This window comes from Bos javanicus, chromosome 10, assembly GCF_032452875.1.
Source record: "Bos javanicus breed banteng chromosome 10, ARS-OSU_banteng_1.0, whole genome shotgun sequence".
NCBI classification, from domain to species: domain Eukaryota; kingdom Metazoa; phylum Chordata; class Mammalia; order Artiodactyla; family Bovidae; genus Bos; species Bos javanicus.
This window is the reverse complement of record NC_083877.1, coordinates 35916175-35933521: the sequence shown is the minus strand read 5'-3', so window position 1 is coordinate 35933521 and position 17347 is coordinate 35916175. Positions and strand designations below refer to the sequence as shown.

The following is a 17347-nucleotide window of genomic DNA, read 5'->3' as shown; positions in this document are numbered from 1 at the left end:
ATAAAATTATTTTTTTTAAAAACATACACTTCTTCCAATTAAAAAAAAAATTTCTACCATTGTATACCAGCAAAAGACTGATCAAGTCTCGCAAGGCAATTTGGAAGATCATTTACTTAGCTTTAATAAGCAAGAGACTCTGATCCAATACCCAAATCATTTTATCATATCCAGATCACACTTAAACGAGCGGAGTTCATTCCTTCGGGTTGCTGAAGGAGATTGGCAACTACCCCAGGGGCATCCCTAGCACATTTAATAGGTGTTTGCTCCAATAGTACACAGATATTGAAAATAAACAAACATAGAAAAGGAAAAATAATCAGAGTTTAAAAAAAAAAAGAAAGAAAATGGAGGAATGCCAGGAAAACTGTCTCATGAGCTGTTCAGGGAAATCTGCTTTAGGTACCTATCCCATACCAGATACTGAGTTCTACCAATTTTAAGTGAATGTGGCTAAATGGTAGTTTCCACCCTTGAAATCTACTTTGGAACCTTTAAATTCTGAGGAGAATCCCTTACAGCGGTTTACATTAAGTGCCTGGTAATGCCAAAATTTTGTCTTTTCCGATTCTGAGAAAAAGGATTTTTTTCAAAATTACGAAAGTACTACATGCTTGTATTAAAAATTCAAGCAATATAGAAATGAGTGGGGAAAAAAAAAAAAGGAAAATTTCTTCTTTTAAAAACTCACATCTCCCAGATCATTTTCTGTGTATTTTCATACAAACACTTTTTATATGATTCTGCCACTTGGTATGTGACCCTGAGAATATTACTTCTCAGTTTTTACATTTTGTGTAAAATGTAATAAAACCTACTTATGGCACTGTTTTGAAGATGAGATAATTCACGCTAAGTGTTTAGCACAGTGCCTGATACATAGAAGGCATCTGGAAGACTCAAGCTGTCCTCCACCTCTAGGGCACTGACTTTAGCATATATTAAATTACAGAAGGCTTCGTTAATTTGGAAAGGGGAAAATGATTATGTTGTCATTTGGTAGGCTGGCAGATAAAATTGTTCAAACTATAGGAATTTGTGGAAAGAGCAAAAGATATATATACAACAGAAGAATGTCTTCAGAAAGCAGAAACTGCCTCGGTTTTTGGGGAGGGGAAAATCTTGACATTCAGGGGCCTAAGTCCATAGGAATTAAAATGAATGAGCTTCTCCTTTCTCTCACTTTCTTGCATCTTTAGTACTAGCATGAGTTCTTTTCCAGCTAAACAGACCTCCTTGGGCAGAAGGGAGGCCATGAGTGTCTGGACAGGGCATTGGTAGGCAGACTGACAGCAGAGAAGTGGACTGCTGGCCTGGTCACAGGGGGATGGACTATGTGCTGTACACCCCTGCTCATTTTGTCTCCTTTGCCTCACCCTTCCAGTGTCACCTCAGCTATCTCCTGTTGCTGGGCTGACCACCAAGGTAGCTATTTGTAATAACTACTTAGTCCCATAAGCAGAGACATCACTTTGCCGACAGAGGTTCATATACTCAAAGCTATGGTTTTTCCAGTAGTCATGTATGGATGTGAGAGTGGGACCATAAAGAAGGCTCAGCGCTGAAGAACTGATGCTTTTGAACTGTGGTGTTGGAGAAGACTTTTGAGAGTCCCTTGGACAGCCAAGGAGATCAAACCAATCAATCCTAAAGGAAATCAACCCTGAATATTCATTGGAAGGACTGATGCTGAAGCTCCAATACTTTGGCCACCTGATGCAAAGAGCTGACTCACTGGAAAAGACTCTGATGTTGGGAGAGACTGAGGGCAAGAGAAGGGGGCGACAGAGGATGAGACAGTTGGATGGCATCACTGACTCAGTGAACATAAGTTTGAGCAAACTCACAGAAATAGTGAAGGACAGAGAAGGCTGGCGTGCTGCAGTTCATGAGGCTGCAAAGAGTCGGACACGATTTAGTGACCGAACAACCACAACAACCGTAATTTAATCTTATTTCATAATCATGCAAGCTGTTTTGAACTTTCACCATTTTATAATGCTATGGTGTAAATTCTTTCTACATATATTCTTGATTGTATGTGAAGAGTTTTCTAAGACACATTTTCTGTCAAGGGCATGTGCATTTAAAATTTGTACTTAACACTGTCCTCCCAGGATTTTAAAATTATTCTAGTACTGTGAACAAACATGGGCTATTCATTTTTATAACCTAAGTATGACTCTTAACTTTATATAACTTCACTATTAGACAGATCTGATACATAACGGGGTTTCACTTCATTAAGTTGAGAAAATCTGAACAAATAAGAGGTGATAATATTTAGATTTAAATCTAATCTAATAGCCTCTTTATACCTCTGGTTCCAGCTCTTAGGCTAGCGACATGTAATCCTTTCCATTACTAATGAATTAGAACTTTTTTTCTCTGACAAAAATATCAAAGATCCAGTTATTCAGCCAACTGTGAATGTTCAGTTGTTTTTATAGAGAGGGTATGTTTTAAAATTTTGCTTCAGTTTATTGTAAACAGGCATTATCTGAGACTTTGCCCAACTGCAGGCTAATGTAAGTGTTCTGAGCATGTTTAAGGTAAGCCGGGCTAAGCTACGATGTTCAGTAGGCTAGGTGCATTAAATGCATATTTAACCTGTAAAACTACCGCACAGTTGTACTCATCTCACATGCTAGCAAAGTAATGCTCAAAATTCTCCAAGCCAGGTTCAACAGTACGTGAACAGTGAACTTCCAGATATTCAATCTGAATTTAGAAAAGGCAGAGAACCAGAGATCAAATTGCCAACATCCACTGGATCATCGAAAAAGCAAGGGAATGCCAGAAAAACATCTACCTCTGCTTTATTGACTATACCAAAGCCTTTTACTGTGTGGATCACAACAAATTGTGGAAAATTCTGAAAGAGATGGGAATACCAGACCACCTGACCTGCCTCCTGAGAAATCTGTACCAGGTCAAGAAGCAACAGTTAGAACTGGACATGGAACAACAGACTTGGTTACAAATTGGGAAAGTACGTCAAGGCTGTATATTGTCACTCTGCTTATTTAACTTTTATGCGGAGTACATCTTGAGAAATGCTGGGCTGGATGAAGCACAAGCTGGAATCAATATTGCCAGGAGAAATATCAATAACCTCACATATGCAGATGACACCACTCTTATGGCTGAAAGCGAAGAAGAACTATGAGCCTCTTGATGAAAGTGAAAGAGAGTGAAAAAGTTGGCTTAAAGCTCAACATTCAGAAAACTAACATCATGGCATCCAGTACCATCACTTCATTGTAAACAGATGAGGAAACAATGGAAACAGTGACAGACTTCATTATTTTGGGCTCCGAAATCACTGTAGATGGTGACTGCAGTCATGAAATTAAAAGACGCTTGTTCCTTGGAAGAAAAGTTATGACCAACCTAGACACTACATTAAAAAGCAGAGACATTACTTTGCCAACAACGGTCTGTCTAGTCAAAGTTATGGTTTTTCCAGTAGTCATGTATGGATGTGACAGCTGGTCTATGAAGAAAGCTGAGTGCCGAAGAATTGATATTTTTGAACGGTGGTGTTGGAGAAGACTCTTGAGAGTCCCCTGGACAGCCAGGAGATCCAGCCAGTCCACCCTAAAGGAAATCAGTCTTGAATATTAATTGGAAGGACTGATGCTGAAGCTGAAACTCCAATACTTTGGCCACCTGATGCTAAGAGCTGACTCACTGGAAAAGACCCTGATGCTGGGAAAGATTGAAGGCGGGAGAAGGGGACGACAGAGGATGAGATGGTTGGATGGCATCACCGACTCGATGAACATGAGTTTATAATAATTATACCTCAGCTATCCTTAGCTCCTGCCTCTCCTTTCAGTTCATTAAACAAGTTGCTACCAGAATATTTCTGAAAATTTGCTCATGCTTATCTTCTCTTGAAAAATGCTGAATGATCCCCACTCTCTATAGAATCAAGTCTATACTTCTTATATTTTGGTCAAGACCTTGTAAAATGGTCTTGATGTGTCCTTTTCAAAGGTTTGTCTCCTACTATTTGTCCAAATACAACTTCTGAGCTAGGTAAACGGACTTATTTTGTCTTATTATGTTATGCTCCCCTGTCTCTGCCCTATTCATACCATTCCCTATAGTTAAATGCTTTTTAGTTTATTTACCTGGTCAAATTTAGCATTCTTCAGGATCCTGGTCTAATCTCTTTTTCCCACAAAGTATTCAATGATTACTCTAGTGTGATGGAATCCTGTTTCTTCCTTAAATACTTACGCTACTTCCCCTGTATTTTTTTATTTACTAATATATCAGGTATGCCTTCAGTTCAGTTCAGTCACTCAGTCGTGTCCGACTCTTTGAGACCCCATGAACCGCAGCATGCCAGGCCTCCCTGTCCATCACCAACTCCTGGAGTTTACCCAAACTCATGTCCATTGAGTTGGTGATGCCATCCAGCCATCTCATCCTCTGTCATCCCCTTCTCCTCCTGCCTCCAATCCCTCCCATCAGAGTCTTTTCCAGTGAGTCAACTCTTGGCATGAGGTGGCCAAAGTACTGGACTTTCAGCTTCAGCATCAGTCCTTCCAAAGAACACCAGGACTGATCTCCTTTAGAATGGACTGGTTGGATCTCCTTGCAGTCCAAGGGACTCTCAAGAGTCTTCTCCAACACCACAGTTCAAAAGCATCAATTCTTCGGCGCTCAGCGTTCTTCACAGTCTAACCCTCACATCCATACATGACTACTGGAAAAACCATAGCCTTGACTAGATAGACCTTTTTTGGCAAAGTAATGTCTCCACTTTTGAATATGCTGTTTAGGTTGGTCATAACTTTCCTTCCAAGGAGTAAGTGTCTTTTAAATTCATAGCTGCAATCACCATCTGCAGTGATTTTGGAGCCCAGAAAAATAAAGTCTGACACTGTTTCCACTGTTTCCCCATCTATTTCCCATGAAGTGATGGGACCAGATGCCATGATCTTAGTTGTCTGAATGTTGAGCTTTAAGCCAACCCTTTCACTCTCCTCTTTCACTTTCATCAAGAGGCTTTGTAGTTCCTCTTCACTTTCTGCCATAAGGGTGGTGTCATCTGCGTATCTGAGGTTATTGATATTTCTCCCGGCAATCTTGATTCCAGCTTGTGCTTCTTCCAACCCAGCATTTCTCATGCTGTACTCTGCATATAAGTTAAATAAGCAGGGTGACAATATACAGCCTTGACGTACTCCTTTTCCTATTTGGAACCAGTCTGTTGTTCCATATCCAGTTCTAACTATTGCTTCCTGACCTGCATATAGGTTTCTCAAGAGGCAGGTCAGGTGGTCTGGGATTCCCATCTCTTTCAGAATTTTCCACAGTTTCTTGTGATCCACACAGTCAAAGGCTTTGGCATAGTCAATAAAGCAGAAATAGATGTTTTTCTGGAACGGTCTTGCTTTTTGGATGATCCAGCGGATGTTGCCAATTTGATCTCTGGTTCCTCTGCCTTTTCTAAAACCAGCTTGAACATCTGGAAGTTCACGGTTCACGTATTGCTGAAGCCTGGCATGCCTTAGGACATCTAATTCAATCATCTCCATTCATTCCAGTATTTACTGAGCACTGACTTAGGCACTAGCAGTACAGTAGAGAACAAGTCAGTTACTATAAGCCAGGTACTAGTTTAATGAGTTTTAAGAGCATGGGCTCTGAAGTTGGGTTTGATTCCTGTAGCTACTACTTAAATGTGATATGATCTTAGGAATTGTTTAACTCATTGTTTCTGTTTCCAAATCCATCCTAGCAAAGCAAACAAAGAAGAAACAGAAGGCATCTGGGGAAGTTTTTTCCCTAATGTAGGAAATACTAGGCATGCTTGTGTAACAATGAAAATAATTTAATAGAGAGGTAGACCAGAAAATAGAAGGAGCAGAGTCCTTGGAAAAGTGGCAAGGCATGGTAACCAGATCACAATGGTAGGACCTTTGAGAGGAAGAGAGACACTCTCTATTGTAACCCAAGGTAAGAAAAGGTGGCTATAGATAGATGGATTTACCTCACACCAGTCAGAATGGCCCTCATTAAACAGCCTACAAGTAACAAATTTTGGGGAGGGAGTGGAGAAAAAGGAACCCTCCTACACTGTTGGTGGGAATGTAAATTGGTATAGCCACTATGGAAAACAGTATGGAGGTTCCTCAAAAAACTAAAAATAGAGTTACCATATGCTCTAGCAATCCTACTCTTGGGCATATAACCAGACAAAACTTTAGTTCTAAAAGATACATGCACCCCTGTGTTCACAGCAGCACTATCCTAACAGCTAAGACACAGTAGCAACCTAAATGTCCACTGACAGATGGATGGATAAAGAAGATGTGCATATATACAATGGAATACTACTCCGTGGATTAGTACACATATATACAATGGAATACTACTCCATGGATTAGTACACATATATACAATGGAATACTACTCAGCCATAAAAATGAATGAAATACTGCCATTTGCAGCAACACGGATGGACCTAGAGATTGTCATACTAAGTGAACTAAGTCTGAAAGAGAAAGACAAATACCATATGATATCGCTTACAAGTGGAATCTAAAATGTGACACAAATCGACTTATCTACAAAACAGACATAGAGAAAAAGGGAGGGGGATGCTGGGGATGGATAGATTGGGAGTTTGGGATTAGCAGTTGCAAAGTATTATAGAGAATGGATAAACAACAAGGTCCTACCATACAGTACAAGGAACTACATTCAACGTTCTGTTACAAGAGACTTCCCTGGTGATCCAGTGGTTAAGAATCCACCATGCAATGCAAAGCGCATGGGTTCAATCCTTCACTGGAGAACTAAGATCCCACATGCTGTGAGGCAGTTAAGCCCATGAGCCACAACTAGAGCCCGCATGCTCTGGAACCTGAGCAATGCAACTACCTAGCCCGCGTGCCACAACTAGAGAGTCTGTGCGCCACAATGAAGGATCCTACATGATGCAACAGACAAGATCCCGCACGCTGCAACTAAGACCTAATGCAGCCGGATAAATAAATAAATAAAATCCTGTGACAAACCACAATGGAAAAGAATATGAAAAAGAATGTATATATTAGCATAACTGAATCACTTCACTAGACAGCAGAAATTAACATAATATTGTAAATCAACTATACTTCATAAAATTTTTATAAAAGCTACATGAGTTTATAGTTTTGACGTGAAGAACGTGAAGAACAGTTTAGATTAATTTGCCTAAGAGTGAGGCTGAAGAGAAGCATGAAAGTTTGAGGAAAAAGGACAAATTACGAGATTCTTACTGAGTGGGGGAAAATGTTGCCTGAATGAAAAATTTTCAGGAGATCATTGAATGTTAAAGCCTGTCATCTTAAATTTAAGTGAGGTCAGTCAGCTTTATGTTAAGATTTTTCTCTAGTATGATCCGCTATTGGGGAAATCAGGCACTGAAAACATAGATAGGGTTCATCTAAGAATGGCATCTCTTCAGATGGGGAATGTAAATCTGAGGGTATCTGTAAAGGAATGACTTTAATGAAGAGTCATAAATATAAACCAGTGAAGAGGGAAGAAAAAGCCAGGAGAGGCCTAGTGGATAGCAAGAAAGTATGTGAAATTAATAATCTGAAAGTTTCCGAGCTGTTTGGAAGTCTTACAGTAGCAATCTGTCTTCTAATTAGCTATAGCATTCTTTTTCTTTTTCGGCTGAGTCATGCAGCATGCACAGGTTCAATACCCAACCAGGAATCGAACCTGTACCCCTGCAGAGGAAGTTCAGAGTCTTAACCACTGGCCCTGCCAGGAAAGTCCCCCTAGCATTTTTGAAGACACAGAAAGTGCTTTTTTGGTCCATGCTAACAGATGCTTGCCAGTAGCAGCAATCAACTCATTCTTGTCCATGCGAACAGATGCTTGCCAGTAGCAGGAATCAACTCATTCTTGCTGATATGATTAGGCAGAGTCCCAACAGCTCACCTGGCATGTTACAGCCAATGTATGACAGATCTGGGTCTTCCCAGTTCGGAATTCTCCAAACATCTCTGTGATGGATCCAGTCTCAATTCCTCCTAAAAAGAGAAACATCTCTTAGCACAATACAAATGTTAGAAACATAACCATAGAAACATCCCAGTAGCTCATCAGAAAGATGTTTACATAATTTAGAGACCCAGTCTTCAACAAGCAGTAATTTTAAAAATACCTCATTTGGAAATAATTCTAGATTCATAGACAACTGCAAAGAAATACAGAGGTTCCATGCATTCTTCATCCAGCCTCCCCCAACGTTTGTTTTATATAATTATAGTATAGTATAAATATCAGAAAATTGACACCCATACGATTCACAGAGCTTATTCTAATTTCTCCAGCTATATATGCACTCATTTGTGTGTCTGTGTAGTACTATGCAACTTATCACATTTGTAGCTTCATGTAGGTATCACCACAACCAATATACAGAACAATACCATCACAAGTCAATAAGCAGTCATTTAAAAAATAAATTATAGATAATACCTAACATTTACCAAATAATTTTTGTGTATCTGTCATTGTGCTATCAATTCATTTAATTCCAATAACTTATAAGGTAGGAAGCTTTTTTTGACCTCATTATGAGGTCAAAGGTAAGACCTTATCTTCTTCAGTAAGATAAGAAAATGGAGGCATAGAATACAATACGTAATCTGCACCATGTAACATGGCCAGTAAATGCTAAGAGGGGGAACAGGAGGGAAAGCAAACGAGCAAATCTGAGTGTGATTCCTGAACTCATGCTATTTTGTGCCTGAACGTGATCAAATATTTGGGGAAGCAACAAGAACCAAATCTAACACTAAAATTTAGGACAGCAGTGCTTTCAAAAGTTCAAAAACTTAACAGCTTTCCATCAAGTCCTGAAAATTAGTGTGCACCACAATGTACTGATACTACAGTGTAGTATGTTAACCAGCCATCAGATTTTCTACCTTGTGGTAGAGTAAAAGGTTATATTATTTCTTTAGGCAGAGGGAGATGACTTTCAAGAATGCAATTATTAATTAGAGATTAAATTATTGAATTGGCAGATAATTTTAGTATTTCTAAAGTCAGCCTCACCCTTCAGTCTTACTGAATACTTTCCTTTATTTCTTAATTCTACCTAACACATAAACATGAACCAAATATCTTAGTTATGTTCTATAACCTGGATGCTTTGCTAACCGCAGTTCACGACATAGGATAAGAGATTACGATACCTTGAAGCAATTTGTCAAGTTCTTTGGAGCCAGTAGTAATCTGTATGATCTCAGATCGCCTTTGGTGGAACTCAGTTGCAGTGGTGAAACCCATTGGAACTAATTTAGCTGCCTCAGTCTGGGGTAAAATAAGAAACGTCAAACTGATGAAATACACTTAGTAAAGTAATAATCAGGCATGTAGTGGGAAGAGGTAACATCTAACAAAATTTCCAGAACGATTTCTCTTTAAAAAGTTATCAAAACACTCGTAAGTTCTAGTTCTAGGATTATTTTCTCTCTGGCAAATAAAGGATAAACTAATTTAGAGACTCCAAGAAGACTGGCAACAGTTTAATTGTCATTCAAATAATACACTCATGTAGTTAAAAACAACAAATTGATACACCAACACATACATAGTTTGCCTGACAATACAGTACAAAGTCCACAGTGTATTTAAACCTTTGTTTCCTGTTCCATCAACCACAGAATGTATCTCTTAACTTTCTACTTTGTTATATGAGGACATTTGTCCTTTGATCTTTGCTCCCTCATCTACTTTTCCATCTCTGTCAACTGTACATTCTCTTTTACCCTGTCAGGTTGAAAACATTTAATCCTACTTTGTAGTCACTGATAAGCCATTAATGATCAGTCTATAGGTTGATTCCAAAATTTAAAAATAAAAGCTTTCAGATACATGGCGATTAAACACAATATTCCTAAATAAGCAATGAACCAAAGAAGAAATCACAGGGGAATTTCGAAGTCACTGAAATCAATGAAATTAAGACAAAACACACCAAAACTTATGGGATGTAGCAAAAGCAGTATTTAAAGGGAGATTTATAGCTGTAAACACCTATATTAGAAAGATCTTAAATTAATAGCCTAATCTTCCCACCTTAAGTTACTGAAAAAAAGAGCAAACTAAACATAAAGCAAGCAGAAGGAAGAAGATAAAATCTGAGTGGAAACTGGTGAAATAGAGAATAGAAATACAATAGAGAAAAATCATTAAAACCAGAAGTTGCTTCTTTGAAAAAAAATCAACAGAACTGATTTATTATTTTTTTTTTTTTAGAACTGATTTATAAAGAGTCAAATCACTAAAATCAGAAATGACAGAGAGGACATTTCTACAACCCTTACAAAAATAAATCTATGCCAACAGATTAAATAATTTACAAGAAACAAAGAAACCCCTAGAAACACACAAACTATCAAAACTCACTGAAGTAGAACAAGAATCCAAGTCCAGGCCCCAACTAATTAGCCAAACTTGAATCTAAATTCAGTAAAATAAACTGAATCTAATGAAAGAAAGAAAGAAAAGAGGGAGGGAGGAAGTAATGAAGGAAATTAAAAGAAAGAGAAACAGGAACAGAAAGAGAAAGAAAGTGGGAGAGGAAAAGAGAGAAAAAGAGAGAGGGAGGGAGGAGAAAATCTGGATAAATCTACAGCAAGTAGAGATTAAACTTGTAATTTAAAAACTTTCCACAAAGGGAAAAATCTAATGAAGAGGTAAACAGTGGTCTTGCTTTATTCTCTGAACTTCTCTATACGTTTAATACTTCACTTAAAAGTTGATTATAAAGTTTGTATTATAGTTATTGCAGAACCAAAGGGTGTGCTAGAAATACATTTCTTTCACTAAGGTTCCAATGTTAACAACTGATGTCTCTCAAAGTTATCTGTCAAGTTCAAATAAATTTTTTTAAATGCCACTAGTTTCAAAATCATGCTCCACTTTACGCTGCTTTTATATCTGAGCCATATCTTTCTCTAGTATTCTCTGACTTAATCACTTCTCAAAATCTTCAGTCTCTCAGTCTTACTATGTATTCTACTGACTCCTTTCCTTCTATCTCCAAACCGGGCTCTCTGCTCTCTCTTTCACTGGCTACCTGACATAGAGCCACTCCAACCTAGGTCCTGTGTTTTCTGATTTTAGTAAAGCATATCCTCAAGTATTGATAACTTCCTAAGAAAGAATAGGTAAGAGCAAAATGTTCTGAATTCTTGTATTTCTGAAAATGTGTATTCTACCCTAACACTGGGTGAGTAATATTGTCACCAATAGAATTATAGGTTTAAAATCATTTACCCTAAGAATTTTGAAGGGATTGCTCTACTAGCTTCCACCACCCAGATTTCTAATAAGAGACGTGCTATCTTTCTGATTTTTGTTCCTTTAGAGGTCACTTACTTTTTTTCCTCTGAAATCTTTCAGTCTTCTCTTTATAACTGGTATACTGAAAATTTCACACTCAGGAGTCCAGGTGTGGGCCTTTGACATTTTGTGGGGCCTTAGGCTTCTGTTTCAGAGAAGGCAATGGCACCCCACTCCAGTACTCTTGCCTGGAAAATCCACGGATGGAGGAGCCTGGAAGGCTGCAGTCCATGGGGTAGCTAGGAGTTGGACAAGACTGAGCGACTTCACTTTCACTTTTCACTTTCATGCACTGGAGAAGGAAATGGCAGCCCACTCCAGTGTTGTTGCCTGGAGAGTCCTAGGGACGGGGGAGCCTGGTGGGCTGCCGTCTATGGGGTCGCACAGAGTCGGACACGACTGAAGCAACTTAGCATAGCATAGCATAGCATAGCATAGACTTCTGTTTGCCTTTAGCTCTGAGAAATCTTAATTTTTTTTTTGAGAATTTCTTTACTTCATTTTTCCCATAACTTCTACCAATCTTTAGGATAAATGAAGATCAATGAAAATTAGAAAGTAAGAATACTAAAGAAAGGGGAGAAGAAACTATAAGCCAATATGGAACTCTAGTTTAGTAAATGCTAAGATATTTAGGGGGAAATGTACTGCAACTTTCTTTAAAAATCACAAAAAGAGCCAAGATGTACTGATGGCTAGAGAGATAAACAGATAGATGATAAAGCAAGTATATTAAAATGTTAATAGTAGTGTCCAGGTGGTGGGTAAATGAGTGTTCACTTCAAAATTCTTTCAACTTTACAGTAAGTTCAAAAATTTTACTCAAAAATGTGGAGGGAAAATATCAAACTCACAGAAGATGTTATCCCTTCATGTCATTTAGCCCCTACATTTTCTAGTTTATGAGCTCTTCAGTTCATTTCAGTTGCTCAGTCATGTCTGACTCTTTGCGACCCCATGAATCGCAGCACAACAGGCCTCCCTGTCCATCACCAACTCCCGGAGTCCACCCAAACTCATGTCCATTGAGTCGGTGATGCCATCCAACCATTTCATCCTCTGTCGTCCCCTTTTCCTCCCGCCCTCAATCTTTCCCAGCATCAGGGTCTTTTCAAATGAGTCAGCTCTTCGCATCAGGTGGCCAAATATTGGAGTTTCAGCTTCAACATCAGTCCTTCCAATGAACACCAGGACTGATCTCCTTTAGGATGGACTGGTTGGACCTCCTTGCAGTCCAAGGGACTCTCAAGAGTCCTCTCAAAAACCACAGTTCAAAAGCATCAATTCTTCTGTGCTCAGCTTTCTTTATAGTCCAACTCTCACATCCACACATGACCACTGGAAAAACCATAGCCTTCATGAGACGGACCTTTGTTGACAAAGTAATGTCTCTGCTTTTTAATATGCTGTCTAGGTTGGTCATAACTTTCCTTCCAAGGAGTAAGTGTCTTTTTATTTTATGGCTGCAATCACCATCTGCAGTGATTCTGGAGCCCCGAAAAATAAAGTCAGCCACTGTTTCCACTGTTTTCCCATCTATTTGCCATGAAGTGATGGGACCGGATGCCATGATCTTAGTTTTCTGAATGTTGAACTTTAAAGGAACATATTATAACCAATATGAAATTGGAAGTAATTTCATTCATTCAGGGCACAAATATCATAAGTAATTTGGCATGGTTTTGCCAAACTGCCAACTGCATAGTCTGGCAGAACTTGACTTCTTTTGTTTATATAATAAGCTTGCTTTCATCTGTCTTATATCTGTAGGAATTTTCAATGTCTGACAAAGTTTTTTTTTTAATGTCTGACAAGGCATAAGCAAAGGTCAGGATTCACTGAGTCACAAAAACTGATACCCAGAGAGAAACAACAAACAGACTTTAGGGACACCTACTGGCTTAATAGTATCACAATCTTTCAAAGAGGTATTAGGTATTCAGAATTCTTATTCAATTAAGTCACCACTTTAACAAATTTATTTATTTGAGCAATCCAATAAATGACAACTGCATACTTCCATAGATGGCAACATGTTTAAGAATTTAAATTAAGGATCACTTATGATATTTGCGCCCTGAATGAATTAATACTATAAAATAACAGACTTGCTAGCACTTAAAAATTCAAAGCTCTTAGTATAATACCTGATAAAACAGAATTTACTAGGTTGTATATATAATATGAGACATTAAAATAAATCTCAGATATTGTCCATCAGATTAGGTTATGTGGTAGAACTACATGCACTGAAGCTGCAGGAGGTTTTTTTTGAAGATTCTTTAGCTTTTGAAGATGATTTTTCTCAGAGAAAATTTCTGTGAAACTATAACAGCCATCAACATAAAAGTATAAAATATAATTTTATAAATTAAACACTTGCTTTACATTATAGAAAACTTCAACAGCAAAGCTAATCAAACTCTTTAACTACACAATGGTGATCTGTGGTCAGCAATCTTTGATGTTACTATAATTGTTTTGGGGTGCCACAAACTACACCTATAGAAGACAATGAACTTAACTGATAAATCTGTGTGTTCTGACTGCTCTACCCACTGACCATATCCCCACCTCTCTCTCCCCTGAAGTCTCCCGTTCCTTAAGACACAACCATACTGAAATCAGGCCAATAAATAACCCTACAATGGGCTTCCCTGGTGGCGCAGATGGTAGAGAATCCACCTGCAATGCGGGAGACCTGGGTTCGATCCCTGGGTTGGGAAGATCCCCTGGAGGAGAGCATGGCAATCCACTCCTATATTCTTGCCTGGAGAATCCCCATGAACAGAGGAGCCTGGCAGGCTACAGTCTAATGGGTCACAAAGAGCTGAACATGACTGAGCAACTAAGCACAGCACAGCACAACGGCCTTCAGGTCTTCAAGTGAAGGGAGTGAACCTGTACCCCCGTCACTTTAAAGAAAAAGACCAGAAATGATTTGGTTTAGTGAGGAAGGCATGTCAAAAGTTGAAATAGGCTGAAAGCTAGGCCTCTTGTGCCAAACCGTTAACCAAGTTGTGAATGCAGAGGAACTTCTTGAAGGAAATTAAAAGCACTACCCCAATGAATACATGAACAGTAACAAATAGCCTTATTGCTAATAATGAAGAAAAATTTTAGTGGCTTGGGTAGAAGATCAAAGCAGCCATAACATTCCCTTTAGCCAAAGCCTAGTTCAGAGCAAAGTTCTACTCTCTTAATTCAGGGAAGGCTAAGGGAGATGAGAAAGCTGCAGAAGAAAAGTCTGAAGCTAGGAAAAAAGCCATCTCCATAACATTTAAGAGCAAGGTGAAGCAGCTAGGGCTAATGTAGAAGCTGCATCAAATTATCCAGAAGATCTAGCTAAGATAAAGAATGAAGGTGGCTATGCTAAACAGATTTTCAGTGTAGACAAAATAACGTTATATTGGAAGAAGATGCCATCGAGGACTTTCATAGCTACAGAAAAGAAGTCAATGCCTGGTTTCAACAGTTTTCAAAGAATCAGCCGACTCTCTTTTTAGCAGCTAATGCCACTGGTGACTTTAAGTTGAAGCCAATGTTCATTTACCATACTAAAAGTCCTAGAGCCCTTAAGAATTATGCTAAATCTATTCTGCTTGTGCTCTATAAATGCAACAAGTCTGGATGATGGCACACCTGTTTAAAACAGTTTACTGAATATTTTAAACCCACTGTTGAGACCAATTGCTTAGGAAAGATCCTTTCAAACTATTATTGCTCACCAACAACATACCTGGTTACTCAAGAGCTTTGGAAATGCACAATGAGATTTAATGTTGTTTTCATGCCAGCTAACACAACATCCATTCTGCACCCTGTGAATCAGAAGTAATTCTGCCTTTCAAATCTTATTATTTAAGAAATGCATCTTGTAAGACCACAGTTGTCATAGACAGTGATTCCTCTGATGAATATGAGAAAAATCAGTTGAAAATCTTCTGGAAAGGACTTACCATCCTAGATGCCATTAAGTACATTTGTTAAAAAAGAAAGTATTAAAAAAAAAAAAAAGTAAATTCGTGGTTCATGGGAAAAGGTCAAACTGTCATTTAACAGGAGCCTGAAAGAGGTTGGTTTTCACTCTCATGGATGACTCTGACAGGTTCAAGACTTTAGCAGAGGAAGTAAATACAGATATGGTGGAAACGGCAAAAGAACTAGAAGTGGAGCCTAAAGTTGTGGCTGAAATACTGCAGTATCATGATAAAACTTTCATGGATAAGGAGCTGCTTCTTATGGATAAGCAAAGGGTGGTTTCTTGAAATAGAATCTACTAGCGAAGATGCTGTGAAGATTGGTGAGATGACAACAAAAGATTTAGAATATGATATAAACTTGGTTGATAAAGCGGTGGCAGTTGTTTGAGAGGGCTGATGCCAATCTAGAAAAATTTCTGCTGGGGATAAAATGCTGTAAAATAGGACTTCCCGGGTGGTCCAGTGGTTAAGAATCCATCTGCCAATGCAGGGGACACAGATTCAATCCCTGGTCTGGGACCATTCACATGCGATGAGGCAACTAAGCCCACGCTTAGGGCCCGTGTTCCGCAACAAGAGAAGCCAATGAAAAGTCCATGCACTGCAACCATAATAGCCCTCATGCAGCAACAAATGCCCAGGGCAGCCAAAACATTAAACAAATAAAAATTTTACAATCCTATCAAATAGCATTGCATACTACAGAGAAATCATTCATGAAAGAAAGGAAGATTCAATCTATGTGGCAAACTTCACTGTGGTCTTATTTTAAGAAACTGCTGCAGCCACCCCAACCTTCAGAACCACCACCCTGATCAGTCAGCAGTCATAAACGTCAAGGCAAGACTCACCAAAAAAAGAATATAAATTGCTGAAGGCTCAGATGATGGGTAGCATTTTTTAATAGTAAAGTACTTTTAAATTAAGGTATACACACTGTTTTTGTAGATCTAATACTATTGTATAGTTAACAGACTACAAAATAGTGTAAACATAATTTTCATAGGCAACAGGAAACCAAAAAATTCATGTGACTTGCTTCACTGCAATATTTGCTTTGTTGTGGCGGTCTGGAACCTAACCTGCAATTATCTCCAAGGTATAGCCTATAAATACGAAAGGATAAAATACATAAAATGTAATCACAGGGTACTATGAGTGCCAAAGGAATATATGAAGCAAGAAAAATGAATAGTAGCTGCAAGACACTGGAGGGAAATAAGAAAGGATCACAGTGTATCAGGATGAAATTAACTGGATTCTAGTCTTAGTTCTGCGATCAACTGTGTAACGTTGGATAAATAACTGAACCACTGTGCTCAAGTTTCCTTATCTGTAAGGCAGAGATAACACTGGTCCTACCTCTCTCTCCCAGTGTAGGTACGAAGGGCAAGTGAGAATACTGTGTATACAAAAGGGATGGGATTTCAAAGTTAAAGTGCTATAAGGGAACTCTACTCAATATTCTATAATAACCTATACTGGAAAAGAATCTAAAAAGAATGGATATTGTATATGTACTGACATATGAATCACTTAGCTATACACCTGAAACACAACATGGCAAATCAACTATAGTCTAATGTAAAATTTCAATTAAAAAAGTTAAAGTGCAATATAATATAAAGGATTATTATTACCTTATTTTGGTTAAGCCTGTAAAATCACTTTTACATCATTTACTAAAGTTAAAAAAACCTAAGTATTAATGATGTATAATTACACTTTCTTATGATTAAAGAATCTTGCTTATGACTAGTTAATTCATAGACTGTACACACTGGCAGCCTAATTAACATGACTCTAATATTCAAGGAATAAAAACAACTTTTCCATTTAAAGTAATACATGTTTAGGGGACTTTCCTAGTGGTCCAGTAGCTAAGAGTCCACCCTCCCAATGCAAGGGGCCTGGTTTTGATCCCTCTTCAGGGAACTAGATCACACGTGCTGCAATTAAGACCCAGTGCAGCCAAATAAATAAAT

At 38.4% G+C, this 17347-nt stretch overlaps 1 protein-coding gene across 2 annotated transcripts in view; it reads right to left on the bottom strand.

Annotated features, from left to right (window-relative positions):
- Nucleotides 1-17347, bottom strand: part of RAD51 (RAD51 recombinase) — a 35079-nt gene that overhangs the window by 10781 nt on the left and 6951 nt on the right. For both annotated transcript variants that reach the window (XM_061430788.1, XM_061430789.1), the window contains exons 4-5: nt 9225-9342; nt 7960-8051 (exon numbers count right to left, since the gene is read on the bottom strand). In XM_061430788.1, coding sequence (XP_061286772.1) covers nt 7960-8051; nt 9225-9342 — 210 coding nt within the window. The remainder of the gene's footprint in view (nt 1-7959; nt 8052-9224; nt 9343-17347) is intronic.